At 34.9% G+C, this 17,002-nt stretch overlaps 1 protein-coding gene across 4 annotated transcripts in view; it reads left to right on the top strand.

The window, feature by feature from the left end:
• The window catches only part of LOC145690362 (cilia- and flagella-associated protein 44), a 253,414-nt gene that overhangs the window by 117,663 nt on the left and 118,749 nt on the right, over positions 1-17,002 (top strand). For all 4 annotated transcript variants that reach the window (XM_081765185.1, XM_081765184.1, XM_081765186.1 and 1 more), the window contains 3 exons: positions 1,573-1,887; positions 2,769-3,042; positions 16,605-16,827. In XM_081765185.1, the coding sequence (XP_081621311.1) occupies positions 1,573-1,887; positions 2,769-3,042; positions 16,605-16,827 (812 nt within the window). The remainder of the gene's footprint in view (positions 1-1,572; positions 1,888-2,768; positions 3,043-16,604; positions 16,828-17,002) is intronic.

Here is a 17,002-nt window from a genome sequence, read left to right as displayed (position 1 = left end):
GTTGTAGTTTTAATAAAAATGAAAAGAAAAAGTCATTAACATAAGTAATATAAACAATATAAAGAGTAAATAATGTTATCTGCCTGGTGCGTCAAGGAGTATTATTTTCTTGCAATATTTTGCCAACACTACTGTTTTAATATTCAAGTAATCCTATTCCTCGAATTACAATGGAGTTCCGATATTTCGAACACGTTTAATCCGAACACCCGCTTAGTCCAAACAGGTTTGGGAGGAAAATGTGGCGAAAATACGCAGTTTTAGGAAATTAAAAACTCAAAGGATGAAACTTGGTGCATATTTTCGTAGAAAACAAAGTAAACCTTCGTTAGATACAGTTTATTGTTTAATACCTGTATTTAGGCTTTAAGCCACATTACGACAATTATACAAAGTTTGAAATAGAATATAGTACGTATTGTACAATATTGAAACATGGGTTTAGTATGAGTGAAACTAAGTGTAGTTACGTAGTAGAAGAAGTACTGTACTGTAACATAAAACTGAACGTACAATACTGGTAGTGTACAGTACTAGTATTGTAGTATTATCTACCTACTGTAAGTACTGTACGTACTGTACGTGGAAAACTAAAGCCATCAAGTTTTTCGAAAATTTTTAACATTTTTCCAGTACAGTACATATACTGTAGTCAGGAAACTTGTTTTAAAATACTATACGCTATCTATTACAATACAATAGACCCGTTCACCCGCTTCAAACCGCGATTTCACTGTTATTCCGGCTAATCACAACAGTCACGTAATCCGAACAGGGTTTGGTCCCAATGAGTTCGGATTAGTAGGACTCAACTGTACTTGTTGAACTTCTTAATTCATGTTTTTTTTTCGTGTGTTCGGAGCAAAGGGCAATTTTGAACTAATCAGTGAGTAAGTTCAAAATTAAATAAATTAGTGTGCCATTCTAATTCTTCTGAGAATTGGACAACTATACACAATACAATTTATGATGAACATGTAGTGTTACACATCTTCCTTTTTTAAGCTTACTTATATCCTCTGCATGTTAAAATCTATTTTTTTTAACCTTAGAAGTAGGACGATTTACATGTTGTTATTTTTTATGAGTTCTAATTTTCCATTTATTATTATCTTTATTATTAAGTATTTTGGCTGTTGCAGGTCCTGGGATTAATGAGTTCTTTTATTTTCTTTTATTTTTAAGATGTGGGCCTGGAAACATTTCTTCCATGTTTCTCTATCTTCAGCTTTCTCTTTCAACTGTCAATTTTTTTTCTACTTTTCAATTTTCCACTTGTACTTTTTTTTTTTTTTTAATTAATCTTCAACTCTTACTTCTCTCTTACATGAACAACTAACTCGAGGAAATTGTCTTTTTACTCACTTTAGGCAAGGAAGACTATGAGAACATAAGTAGAAAAGCAATATTTGTGTTCTTTTTCTTGCGCAACCATATACAGAAAATTGGTTCTAATGCGTCAGTTGTAATTGATATTTTATTAAATGTGTTATAGAGAAATATTTATTTGCATTCATGTGTCCTATAATTTGATTTATACTTTATTCTTTTTACTTTTATTTTCTTTTTAAGCTTGATGTTACAGGGAGCACAATTATAGTTGGTTTGAAAGATGGTGGATTACGTATTATGCTTGTACAACTAAACAGAAGACGATCCCAAGAATTACCGGAAAAAATCCAACTAATCCGTACAACAAAACCTCACAGACAACCAATAACAAGAATAAGCGTTAATCCTCAAGGAACATTGCTTATTACAGGAAGTGAAGATAAACGTGTATTTATTTATAAAATGCACATAGAATTCCGACATATCGATCTTGTCCCCATTGGATTTCTTCCTGTGCCCAATACACCGACGTGGTTTGATTGGAAGCCAGAAACGGTATGTATTTAACATGTGCATTGTCTTACTTATATGCTACACACAATATATAAGTGAATTGTGGGTTGCATAACAGCAAAAATGTTTGAGATTTTAGATGTAGTTGAATGTGTTTGACAAATGCACTGGTTTGTTACTCAACAATGTACATTCCTTCATTTTAGGATGCAAGAAAGTGATTTACTTAAGTTTCAACTTCGAGAAACATATATAGAGTGAATTTGAGTGAAATTGAGCTCTCTGTCTCGCTTCAAGTGAAGCTTGACTTTTTCTAAAATTTATTCAAAAAGCAGGCATTCCATTCTGGAAAACATATTTAGTGCGACTCTTGGGGAATTCAGAAAATCCTGCTAAAATCATGAATTAATAATAAATATGATCACTATTAATAAGGTTGAAGTCACGTTGATGTGGCTTCCCTTATGATCTTCCACTTGCGAAGACATAGCAGCTACTAACACAACACTCCGCGTCACCCGAATTGGCGTGTTGCGTCAGCCAATAAGCTCGCAGTGCGCTGTTACCAAAACTTCAGGGAAAAATCTAATTATTCACAATTGTCCACAAATACGAACAAAATCAATTATGATTAGATTCCTCCCTGAAGGTTTAGTAACAGCGCAATGTGAACTTATTGGCTGATGCCGTATGTCAATTGGGGTGACGCAGAGTATTACTCTGTGTAGTAATTACGGAATAACTTGCATTAAGAGGCAGTGAACCTTCTGATGTAGAAAATCAGAAATAATGACATTGAGCACTGATCCACTAACAATTTATCACTCAATTGAACGTGTTAGTCTTTCGTAGGATATATCGTATTTTTTTACTTTAAATTCAGCTTCCAAGTAAACTTTCTTTCTGACTTTGTTCCGTTAAAGCCATCCACTTGTCTGATATGCTGCAATAGAGGAGAATTTATTGAAGCCGAACTTCCTCTTGAAACAAAAGATTACACCATAACAACATTCGAACTAACTGATGTTCCTGTGAAAATATTACATTTTAAAACTGTCAAGTCTAAAATTAGGAGAGAAATTCAGAAACGGAGAATAGAAGAGAGAAAACAAAAGAAACTCGAAATGAAATTAGAGAAGTTAGCTCAAATGAGGGAAGAAGATCCTGGTTTGGATATAGATGAAGAGGAGTTTTTAGGTAAGTGATTTACAAAGAAACAAGAAAGAAAAAAATTATTTTTAGCTTCTGATGTGTAGTGTCTGAAATATATATATATATATATATATATATACAGGGTGTGTTTCAAAACAACACCGACAACGTTCGCCAAGATTGTTGACCTGTTATAGAATCTGTTAAGGTAAACTCTAGCCTTAAACTTCTCCTTTAAAGCTTCTGATATTCCTGTTCACTAATCATATACAATAACATGTAGTTTTCACGATACGTACGCTTTATTTCACACTTTTAAAATAACATATTCTCTGAATACCTTTATATCTCTTGACTAATTATATCCTCTTTCTCTCACCTAACTCTGTTTATCATTTTACATTATTCTGCAACAAAGTCCGAACTAACGAGAACTGAATGTAATATCTTTCTAAATTCCATAACCAACTAACTTGATATCTTCATAACTAAATAGCAACAATTCTCACTTCTTCTCTCTTTCGCTTTTTCTAGTACAGTTCTAACACTAAAATACTTTCTGCCCTAAAGTACTACTCAAGCGTCATTCCATACACTAAGCTTCATTATATCTCATACACCTAACAAAGATAAAACAAAAAGTATAGACCAACCTGGGTGCAGAAATGCTTCCTTTCGGAGTTATAGGCTGCCGTAAACATAAAAAAAAGAACATTAAAGATAGATAGCTCCAAAACTGAGACCTACAGCAGTCGGGTCGAGACTTCACTTAGGAACTAACATGTGCGCTATTCAAAAATACATGTTTCCGAATCCTAAGGTGCTCACGCGACAATTTTTATAGAGGCAGTTTGGTTACGGGCATATAATTTGAAGTACTCACCAACTACCTCTATAAAAATTGTTGCAGAAGTACCGTAGGATTCTGAAACATGGATATTTGGATAGGGCATATACTAGTTCCTAAATAAAGTCTTGACCCGACTAGGATAGATCCCATAGGATTGGAGCTATGGACCTTTAAATTTCATTTTTTCATGTTTTCGGCAACCTATAACTCCGAAAGGAAGCATTTGTGCACCCAGGTTGGTCTATAATTTTCGTTTTATCTTCGTGTCATAAATCACCTCCCAAACGTTGTTGGTGTTGTTTTGAAACACCCTATAGATATAGATATAGATATAGATATAGATATAGATATAGATATAGATATATGATCTTCAAAATAAGATTTTTCTTCTTAATTCAGTTCTAGTATTACTACTTCTTTGCGAGCAGTCTCTGAACATAATAGCAAAGTGATTGCATTCTCCTCCATTTTTATGCAACGAACATTACACTTATATAATACAGGCTGCCTGTAGGTGATAATGGTAATCCGAATTTAAATGTTAATCAGTTTGATACATTTTGGGTTACTATGCGTGAAGAACATGATTAATCACAAGTTCCTTTATTTGTGAACTGTCACTGTCACTGTGCAAAACTTGAATGTTTTTTGTCATTTTTCTCGTTCTCGTGTTATAAGCAATGAATTAACAAAGCTTATCGCATTAGAAATTCTCTCCGAACTCCACTGAGCTCAGTTATCGTAAAACGTAGTGGTCACTGTCTAGAATACCAATTGAAGTACACATACACACACTTACGTTGAAAGAAAATGGAAAAATGAAACTTCAGACTTTTTCTTCCTTTTCTAATACTTACTTTCCTTCGATTTCACGCCTACAGAAAGCATTAGAATATTTTGGAAACAGCTTCGTATTTTTGAAAGTTATGCGGATTTTCACTCGTATGATGTCAGAAGTTTTACACCTTTACACTTTCCAGGATTTCGGCTAACAAAATCCAATCACAATTCTATCGAGGGGATAAAACTTCACAACAAACTATCATACCAGTATAAAACAAATGGAATATACACAATTCTAAACACAGGGTCAAGAAATTGCTGCAGAAAGCACCTATTTTACAGTGTTCATGAATATTTAAATGTAGATTTAAAACAATTTCTTTATCCAATGTAAAAATTGTTGTATCTTAGAATTTATGAATATGTACTTTATGTGTATGTCTTACTGTTTATTATTGTAGTTTTAAATGCACAACGGAACTATTGTGTATAATACACATTAAGGTAAATAAAATCACTTGTGAATAGCAAATTAGCAAATATAATTTAATATTTGAAGTTTCTATTTAGAAAGTTTTTTTTTTTTTTTTTTTCATTCATCAAATAATGAAAATATTTTTCTTCGACAATTTATTAATGTTATGCCTATAGCCAACAACAGTAGTCCATCAATCGTGACAGAGGCAAGTGGACTTTGCTGGCGCTCCCATTAAACTGTAATCAGCTAATGAAACAATTAGAGCATCGAAGTTTTGGAGATTAGATAGAAAGTATCGTGAAATATAAGAAGTAGTCACTTTTTAAGTTTTATTCATTTTATATACCATAAAAAATCACCCTTTAAGTTAACAAATCAAACAACATGTGTAAATGCAGAATTGCTAGTAAGTTATTCATAATTTCTGTTTAAGAGTTATTTTTATGGACATGATAATTGTACTCCTTAAATTTATTCTAATTTCTGTTTGCCCAATATTTTTATAGAATATATGTCACCACCACAAGTACATTCCTTCCATTCCATGTGCTTTTACTATTAACATCTGAACAGTTTATCCCAGTGAATACAGTTTTCATCAACATACAGAAAATAATGTTCTTCCTACAGAAAGAAAGAAAGAAAGAAAAAAAGTATATTGAAATTGTACGATATACTACCACGATATTGACAGTGGAATATACTGGTGTAAAATTATATACATCTCCTGATAATAATAGTGTATTCGATTTTTAAAAAAAAAAAAAAAAAAAAAGTATGCAAGAGATCTAAACTTACTTTACTTTCAGAATACTGTGTTTGTTTGCTATTATTATAGGAATATCTTAATTATAAAAGAATGTGCAGTTATGGAATTTTTAAAGGTATATTATTCTCGTGAATTAACATAATTTATGTGCTACTATGTAAAAAGTTGTTTTCTTTTAACCTCCGCGAAAATTATTTGGTCTAGGAATTAATTCGTGCGGTTGGTACGCACACATTGAAGCTGTAGTACAAACACAAAATACATAAATACCTTAAGAAAAATATTGTCCATCGCTAGCCACCACTTTCGCCCATCTGTCAGGCAATGTACGGATTCCGTGGCGAAAGAAGTCCTCATCCTTGGAAGCGATCCAGTCAGAGACCCATGTTTCGATATCTTCTGAAGAAGTAAACCGCTGTCCAATCAAATCGTTGTTCATGCAATCGAACAAGTAGTAGTCCGAAGGAGCAACGTCTGGTGAATACGGCGGGTGGGGTAAAACTTCCCATCCGACATTTTCTAAATAGGTTTTGACCGGTTTTGCGACATGTGGGCGAGCGTTATCATGTTGAACAATAAGTTTATCATGTCTGTTCTCCCATTCTGGTCGTGTTCTGGCCAGAGCTTGCTTCAAACGCATTAATTGTCGTCGATAACGTTCTCCATTCATAGTTTCACCCGGTTGCAGCAGCTCATAGTACACCACACCTTTCATATCCCACCATATGTACAGCATAACCTTTGCACAGTGAATATCTCGTTTTGGTTGTGATGGACCTGGTTCACCTGGTTTCACCCAGGCCTTTTTTCGTTTAGGGTTTATAACCGCTACCAGGTTATAGAAGGATTTTTTGTGGACACTCTGTATATTTCGTAAAGACAGTGATCATTATTTTCAATTTGTACTTTATTCTGCAACGCACACAAGTTCTTTCTTTGGTGGGAATTACTTCTTTCCCACACAATTGGACAAAGAAGTCTTTCATCGTTTTTTCATATATATATTTAAAACATTGCTTTTGCTGAGAACATTTCAGTTAGTGACTAACCATTTCAGTGTTTCTCCCTGACTCATTATATACACAGTATATATTCTATAGTTATTGGGAACTGAATTAAGTGCTTTCGTTAATCGCTTATGGAAACATTACAATAGATTAGAGAAATACGGGCTGACCAGATGTCCCAGTAGCCAAAGTGGCACCAGCCTCACAATTTTCGCAGTTCGTTATCTGTACTTTCTCACGCCAGTGTTATCGCCGTGTCTAGTGCATTATAGGCAGTTGACTAAAATTAACATAAATTGTTTTCTATATTCTGTTTGTATGTACATACAGGTGAGTAACTGAGTGATTTTTGAAATGAACTGCCAACACTTTTCCGTTGACCATTGCAACCCGTAGCTTGAGCTTGGATGCTCAGGGAGTTCGACTCCGGTGTTGTACGCAGCCACCACGCACGTTGCGATGGTTAAGTTTCGTGAAGGGGCACAAGCTATTTAGCCGGTGAAGGACGATTTCTTACGGCTAGCCCCAACTAGTGAAATCCCAGGTCCGCAGACCTTGTGCGTTTAAAATGTTATACACGCGCCCACCCACATCCGCATTCTACTTTGGAGAATTTCTTGTTTAATTTGCTGAAGATTCATCTTTATGCTTTAAGATTGTTGAGCGTAACAGGATTCATCGTAGGACGATCCAAACAACTTTTCCCCAGTGCTAATCCCCCAAGTGTGGCAATGGTGTGAGAGAAGCATTTGTGGTGATATCTGAATCATAATCATATATATATAAAGGGCTATATTGCCCGAAAAGGGCAAAGCGTGATTTCAGCGACTAAAATTGTTATACATCCTCAGTGTTCAGTGTTGTGTCCATTCCTATTCGTTATTGTTTTTAAATAGTGTTCTAATAAATAAGTATAGTGTTATTTAATCTAGTGTGTTTTCGTTGTTTGTATGAGTGATGTTTGTGTGCGTTATGGTCTGGATGACCGTCTGATCGTCCGTAAGGGTTTCGAGACGAGACACCCGAACCTCTCGGCGCCTAATGCTCATCTCATTATTGAGACCGACGAGCTTTTTGGAAACAGTTTGTAACCTTTCTTGGAGAGGTCCTTCATCGTCCCGTCCAGGTAAGTTAAAGTATCAGGAGTATACTTATTGATAGTATCACGAGCCACGGACAGCGACCAGATTACACGGGGCGGTTACAAATAAATTCCGCCCGAACAGTGACCCCGAACTCCAATCGGTTACAAATAAATGACGCCCGAACTACCGACCCGAATCGAGACCGTTGATGCTCGAATACTTATAAGATAAATATTTTAATACATCACTTCTTTTCCAGCTTAGAACCAGTAATCTGAAAGAAAAAAAACTTCTTTTTCAGGTGATTTTAATCATATTGTTTTGTGATAGCATATTTTATTCTAATTGTATGGTTTAAGCTTTATCTTGTTCAAGATGGCATACAACGAAGCAGATTTGTTTACTAAGATAGCTTCAGTTTTTCAAAAGCATCTTGCTAGATTAGAGAAAGAAATGAAAGAGAGCCGTGCTGAGTTTAAAGAGAATGTTGATAGATATATAAATCGAAATAAAGAAAACCTAGCTAGATTAGAACGAAAAGTAGATGAGAATAAAGAAAATTTTGTCGAATTAGGTCAGAATATAGACGCTTTACGGGACGTGTTTCGTGAAAATAGTCAGCAAACGGAAAATGTTGAGAACAAAACACCGGAATGTGAACCCCAGTTACTGTCAGATGTTCCTACTGGATGCGAAACACCGGAATTTGAGCCTCAGTTAGTGACTGATATTCCTAGTGAAAACAAAATATTGGAATTGAAACCTGAGCTAGAAACTAATACTCCTAATGAAAAGGAAATGCAGGAATCTGAACTCCAACCAGAGACAGGTAGTCCAAACCAACCTCGTAACAAATCTGACAATGATTTTATTCATTCAGAACCTAATAACATCCCTAGTAGTAGCAGTAGTGAAAATTGCGAACATATGATTGTACACGACAGAAGTCGTAAGCGCACAAGAATAACTACCACAAACCACAGAGAGAAAAGGCGTAAACGAAGTTACAGTTATTGCAATAGGCAAAGATACGCAGACCGGAGCGTAAACAATACCCAATTTAAAGGGAATCAGAACCAAGGCCGCACTCGAAAAGGTAGTAACAGAAAGAGAAGGAGTCGTAAATCACGGCCACGTAACCTGAGTTATCACATACTAGACAGGAACCGCAATTTGTGTGACATTAAGCATAGATTTGTGCATAGAGGTAACCGCTGTAGGAATAGACGAACGAACCGTAATTATCAAAGTAGAAATAGTAATCATAGGAAAAGAAAAAAAAATAACCAAAACTTTGTATGCTGATACAAATTTTGCTTTCAGGAAAGCCACGCATTTCTTTTAATCTTTCTTTCAACTTTTAAGCGATAGACATTCATTCATTTTTCTTCCGTTTTGCTTTTAGTTTTTGATAGAACACCTGGATACGAAAAGAACTACGCATTTCTCTCAATCTCATTTTTGCTTCTAGCTTTTAACTGTTCAGCAAAGAGCAGATAACACGTTTTTCTTTCTTTATTTTGATAAGGCAGTCGCCAGACTTTAGAAGCACTTGTGCTTATGGTTACGAATGTCGGACGACACACAGCTGATTGATTCTTTGTGTGTGTGTGTGTGTGTGTGTGTGTGTGTGTGTGTGTGTCTTTGCTCAACGTAGTACTTCATACCTCAGTCAGCTGTGCATTTGTGTTGCAAACCTTATCACTGACTTACTATTAGTTTAATGTTATTAATTTTTTCTTGTTTTCATTTCAGATGTTTGAATTTAGATTTTTTAGTAAATAATTAAAGTATCCCATACGTAGGGGAATTGCATTTTAAAAGCAATTTGAAATCTTGGCGAGATTTCCGTACCCCCAGCTAGTGGGAAGATATTTTGGCGTTATAATATATATATATTTTTATTGTGTTTTAAAATTAAAAAAAAAAAAAAAACTTTTAGGATCCCTTCCCACTTTCGAAATTCTTAAATATGTTATTACATGTTATTTAGAATTAATGTTTGATTTTCTTTTAGAATTTTTTTTTTTTAAAAAAAAAGGAATGTATCGAGATGCCCAGGATAAGAAAACTTTTGGTTGTTAAATATATATACATTTTATATTTGTGATTGAAACTTAGTACGTAATCTCATGCGTAGAACATGAAACTTTACAATTACCAATGTTAAATTTCTTTTTCAGTGTTAATCTTAGATTCCCGTTTTCATTTTGAAATATTTACTGTAATTTGATTGAACCTCATTTACGTCATTTACCCGATTTTGACTTTATTTGAATTTCCAGGATGTGACATGATATATTTTGTTCGAAGAGAAAAGTTTAGAACGGAAAGCAGGCTAAGCCTTAAACAAGTGAATCAGGCATTTCCTTGTTGGTAATAGTATGTGCAGGAATGTCATGTGAATAGTATAATTCTCCGAACGAAAGCAGTAATCTTTTTATTTTAGAAGGAACTATATGAACAGATAATGTGATGGTAAACGGTCGTTTTTCTCCCATGTTAATATATATGCGGAAATATGTTTAACTTCTATACTTTCTTGTAATTTCTAATTAACATTTTTTTTTGTCTTCTCTAGACCACTGAACGACCGTAAGGAAACTTCTTCGGGTAGGATATTTTATGGGGATAAATATAATTTTTTTTTTCAGGGAGGCAATATTTCCTGGAATTGCAGATCTCTTGCAAAAATGGATGTGGCTAATCCATTGGATATTCCATAGCTAACTGTATTTTCGCCATCAATCGCAAAATATAGTTTTTCATTTCTCTTCTTCTTTTATAGTAACCCGTAACTAACCATGTGTATTCTTAGGTTAGATTTTTTTTAGTGTGTGTTATTGTCTAGTAACATTTCAGCGAATATTTTAACGTTTATGAATCGTAACTATGTTGTGTACTTGTATGCTAATGAGTTGTAATGTTTATTTTTCATGTTAATTTTGAGAAAAGTATATTTTAGTTCTAGTATGTCCTAGAAACTATTCGAATTCGATATAGATCCCGAGAAATAAACTTATTTTCTTTCTTTCCAACAACATGAAGTCATAATGATTTATGAAAATTATTTTCTGTCAATTATTTCGTATGCTCGATGACTGAATTTTAATGCGTTAATAAGACCATTTTGAATATTTGTAGCGAAGATGCCTAAGGAAGCTTGTTACAGCTGTTTTGTAGGGAATTTTATCTTGATGTTTCAGACCGACCAGAGAGTTGTAATGTCGTTGACTATATTCTTGTTTGTATCTCATGTTTTTCTTTTAATAGGTCTCATGTATTTTGTCTTATAGAGACATATCTTTACGATGCTACGAGAGCATTTGTATTTTGTGTGTTTACACATTTTTTCCAGGTGGATGATGTACGTTATGTTCCAGGGAACATACGTGTATTTTACTGAATATTAGTGTTGATATTTCAGTTATGTATAGAAACATTTTGTAAGTGCCTATGGTTGCAGGCCTTCCTCGTTTCTAGTTTTGCCTCGCAGGTGTCGATGGCATATTTCGTGTGTAAGTACGTGTAGTACTACACATTTTTCCCACCTATGGTTTTGGTCAATTCATGGCGTAATGACCATTTATTTTCAGGATTGTTTGGACTAGTGAGTCAACTTCCTTGATTCAGACCTTTGAAAAACTTGGATCAATATTGAATAGTTTTCAACGCTTTATTAATATTATTTTTTGCAGATAATACCCACATGTTCTGGTAACCCTACAATGTTTACGTTTATGGAAGTGAATAACCATTATTCTAGGCCTAAGCTAATAATAACTTTGTTTCAGAACGAAACCATTTGTTGTAATGAGCATTATTGAATTAGTCTCGATTTTCACGACGAGCAGATGGCGTTTGATCTTATGACGTGCCGAATTTTCTTCATACATGTCAACGAAATCACAATCTTTTCTTGATATGCAGAAGCATGCTTATTTCTTGGAATTACTATGAACGTCATCTTTGACACTTAAGTTTATTTTTTTTTTTTATTTTTGAAAAACGATTTTTCGTTCTTTTCTGCCAAACAACACGAGGCACAGTTAAAAAAAAAAAAGGACATACAGGTGAAAATCTTATTTTGTTTGTATATTGTTAGTTTATCATGTGTTTACATTTCCATTCATTTTACTTTTTCAATGATTTTCGTATTTTTCAAATATATTAGAGTGATATCGAAACTTTCACAATAATTTTAATATTTTAGTACCTTTAACATGTTTTGCTATTTGCTTATTCATTCACATTTTGATATTTTAAATACAGATATCAGTATATTTACTAATTTTTATTGAGATATTTGATAATTCTTTAAGTCGATGTTTTCATGAATAGTTATTGTGTGTGTATATTTATTTCATATTGCACAAAATAAAGTGATCGAAACGGAACACTTAAACATTTTACGAAAAGAATTTATTAGTGTTTAAAAAAAAAAGCATTTAAATAGCCCTATAACGTATTTACTTCATATTATATCAAATAAAGTGATCGAAACGGAACACTTAAACATTTTACGAAAAGTATTTGTTTTTTTTTAAAAAAAAAAAGAATTTTAATAGCCCTATAAACGCTTTCTGCGAACTTTTTTTTTAAAAAAGTTATCATACAGGTGTTATAACCATACCACGTTTCTCACACCAGTGTTTTTTTTTTTTTTTTTTTTTAATCTCCCCTTTTTCCCTCATCAACTCATCGCTGGAGAACCATGGAGGATACTCACACAGGAAGACAGCATGGTTTCAACATGTGAAGAAACGGAAGATAAGGAAACCCAACTGCACCAATTGTTCAAGAGGATCTTATTACTTTATGGAACATTTGGATTGGACATTGCTCATGCAGGAACCTCATCATGTTGTAGTGAGTGGACAAGTTATTTAACTATTTTAAATAGCCCTTTTTTCAGGTGAAAAACCATTCAACGTTCATACACGTAAGTCTCACACCATATCACAGTGTTGCCAACTAACTAATTTTAATTTTTTGGTGAAAAACCTAATTTTATTCATACTTCGCCATACGGCCAAGGGTTCTCAACCTGTCTACGTGTGCACTTGACAGGTCGTTCCACGTTTCAGACGCCATATATAACCGCTACCAGGTTATAGAAGGATTTTTTGTGGACACTCTGTATATTTCGTAAAGACAGTGATCATTATTTTCAATTTGTACTTTATTCTGCAACGCACATAAGTTCTTTCTTTGGTGGGAATTGCTTCTTTCCCACACAATTGGACAAAGAAGTCTTTCATCGTTTTTTCATATATATATTTAAAACGTTGCTTTTGCTGAGAACATTTCAGTTAGTGACTAACCATTTCAGTGTTTCTCCCTGACTCATTATATACACAGTATATATTCTATAGTTATTGGGAACTGAATTAAGTGCTTTCGTTAATCGCTTATGGAAACATTACAATAGATTAGAGAAATACGGGCTGACCAGATGTCCCAGTAGCTAAAGTGGCACCAGCCTCACAATTTTCTCAGTTCGTTATCTGTACTTTCTCACGCCAGTGTTATCGCCGTGTCTAGTGCATTATAGGCAGTTGACTAAAATTAACATAAATTGTTTTCTATATTCTGTTTGTATGTACATACAGGTGAGTAACTGAGTGATTTTTGAAATGAACTGCCAACACTTTTCCGTTGACCATTGCAACCCGTAGCTTGAGCTTGGATGCTCAGGGAGTTCGACTCCGGTGTTGTACGCAGCCACCACGCACGTTGCGATGGTTAAGTTTCGTGAAGGGGCACAAGCTATTTAGCCGGTGAAGGACGATTTCTTACGGCTAGCCCCAACTAGTGAAATCCCAGGTCCGCAGACCTTGTGCGTTTAAAATGTTATACACGCGCCCACCCACATCCGCATTCTACTTTGGAGAATTTCTTGTTTAATTTGCTGAAGATTCATCTTTACGCTTTAAGATTGTTGAGCGTAACAGGATTCATCGTAGGACGATCCAAACAACTTTTCCCCAGTGCTAATCCCCCAAGTGTGGCAATGGTGTGAGAGAAGCATTTGTGGTGATATCTGAATCATAATCATATATATATAAAGGGCTATATTGCCCGAAAAGGGCAAAGCGTGATTTCAGCGACTAAAATTGTTATACATCCTCAGTGTTCAGTGTTGTGTCCATTCCTATTCGTTATTGTTTTTAAATAGTGTTCTAATAAATAAGTATAGTGTTATTTAATCTAGTGTGTTTTCGTTGTTTGTATGAGTGATGTTTGTGTGCGTTATGGTCTGGATGACCGTCTGATTGTCCGTAAGGGTTTCGAGACGAGACACCCGAACCTCTCGGCGCCTAATGCTCATCTCATTATTGAGACCGACGAGCTTTTTGGAAACAGTTTGTAACCTTTCTTGGAGAGGTCCTTCATCGTCCCGTCCAGGTAAGTTAAAGTATCAGGAGTATACTTATTGATAGTACCACGAGCCACGGACAGCGACCAGATTATACGGAATGGTTACAAATAAATGGCCGCCGAACAGCGAGTTGAACTCCAGGCGATTACAGGTTCTCGTAAGGGATGCACTTCTCATCACCCGTAATAGTTCGATGCAGAAACCCCTTTCTGCTCTGTCGTTGAAGCAGCAATTCGCAAATGGTTTTTCGTCTTTCAACGTCTCTGTCTTTCAATTCATGTGGAACCCAATGTGACATCTTTTGAATCATTCCCATGGCTTTCAAGCGTTTGGAGACTGTTGTTTGATCAACGCCTAATGCTGCTGCAAGTTGTTCCTGCGTTTGACACGAATCCTGCTCGAGCAATGCTGTCAATTCTTCGTCTTGAAATTTTTTTGGCTGTCCAGCTCGCTCTTGGTCTGCCAAGCCGAAATCACCACTTCTAAACCGTGCAAACCACTTCTGACACGTTCGCTCAGCTAGAGCATGGTCACCATACACTTCCACCAAAATACGATGACTTTCAGTCGCACTTTTCTGCATGTTAAAGTAATGCAGCAGGACACCCCGCAAAAACACTTGATCAGGCACAAATTGCGCCATGTTCACTTAACTACAAACTGGTGTTGTTGACGCTTTAATCCACTGCCCTATGCTACGAACGATACGCGATGACAGGGGTTTGCAACACATGTGTGGATACACGGAACTGTGGGACGCTCCGTTCGTTGCGCCATCTCTTGTCCACCCGCACGAATTAATTCCTAGACCAAATATAATTTCATGTTCCTCCTGCTCCTCCTCCTCCTCCTTCTTCTATTATTATTATTATTATTATTATTATTATTATTATTATTATTATTATTATTATTATTATTATTATTTAGTACTCGTACCTTGGTTCAGTTTCGGTGTGTTTGTTCAGTGTCATGAGACAGCTAGGGAACTACTTGAATCAAGTGTTAGCGAAGTTTATTCTATAAAAACGGAAATTTTAAGGTTGAGTGGCGATTGGGTGTCTACGACAATTCGTAGTTTGTTTCGCTAGGGAGTTAGTTCAGTTTAAATTGTGTATTAAATCCTTCTCCGACTTTTTATTATTCTATACATTGGAAGCAGTAAATTTGAATTTTTTTATCAATATCTTCCATACGTATGGAGTGCGGCAATTAAGAAACGACAGTGGGAAACAAGTGAAATAAACTTGTATCGGTTTATTCAAAGTAGAAACTTCCTTTGTCCTCACATAGCTTTGAACGGTTTTGTAAATGTGGAACGACTTTTGGAAGTCCTGGTAATAGTGTTCAGGACGATCATCACTGCATTCTGAATGGTGGAAGCATCTTCGAAAAACAAACCTTCAGTGATACTGTTAATTTGGGGAAAATAAAGTAATCAATGGGGGACAGATTTGGCAAGTATACAAGTTGTGTTAACACATACACACATTTTGGGGCCAAAAACTCACGAGAAATCACTGCGTTGTGGTTTCTAGTTTCTGCTTCTTTGTTAAAGAATGGGACACGAAATGCGTTTCCGTTTCTTTAAAACGTATATTATTGCTTGTCAGAAAGCCTATTTATTCATCCCATCCATATTTTCCTGAGACTAGCATTTCGGTCATTCAAAATGATATTCCGAACTTTGTCAACCTTTTCAGTTGTTCTGATAGAGCTGCTTGGACCTAGTTGCTCTTATCTTCCACAGACTCTCTTCAACCTCTTACTTTATTTTATTTTATTTCATTTTATTTAAGAAAATACAACGAGAAAGGCAGTGCTCCAATAAACCTTTTTCAACAAATCAAATGCTTACGTTTGAGTTTTCAATAAATGCGCACTTGATAGTCACCCTTTACTACATTATTAAAACGGTGACAAGGTATCACAACACCAGCCTATACTTAGTGTCACGCTCCGTACTAATAACAGCACCGTGAAAAACTTCCGCACCTAAACTAACTTCGCACGCAATGAAATAATAATAATAATAATAATAATAATAATAATAATAATAATAATAATAATAATAATAATAATAATAATAATAATAATAACAATAATAACAATAATAAATAGATAAATAAAAACAGTCTCGTTTTCTAATGTGTACGTATGTGTACGTATCTTGAACAAGGGGGAGATGGGAAGGAAGGAGAAAGAAAGCTAACATCCTTTGAACGTAGCTTTTCTAACGCATCTTGATTCTTATAGCTGATTCCGAGCCGGAAGAAGAACTCTACCCAATGATTATACCAGAAGTGCCTAATCCTGTCTTGTTCGGATACTACACTCCGTCAGGAGAAACCGTTATATTATCAATGGGAGGATACGATGCCGGATTCGTATATGAGTATTCCTTCGATTCACCAGATCCATTAAAATGCACGATTATACCTGACGCTGAAGATACAGAGTTCAATTCTTATGTTGTAACGTAAGTAAGCAATTTTTTTTTTCTTGATCTATTTTCATTTGTTCAATTAAATAAGAATATGCTTGCCTAAGTGTATTAGCTGCGTGTCCCGACTTATTATGTCTGTTTAACTGTCTCATAGTTGTAAATATTTTTGATATACTCACGGAAAAATATTTTGAGGGTAAATATTGAT

The sequence above is a fragment of the Thermobia domestica genome, chromosome 7 (genome assembly GCF_964235325.1).
Source record: "Thermobia domestica chromosome 7, izTheDome1.hap1.1, whole genome shotgun sequence".
In the NCBI taxonomy this organism is placed as follows: domain Eukaryota; kingdom Metazoa; phylum Arthropoda; class Insecta; order Zygentoma; family Lepismatidae; genus Thermobia; species Thermobia domestica.
This window is presented reverse-complemented; position numbering and strand designations above follow the sequence as displayed.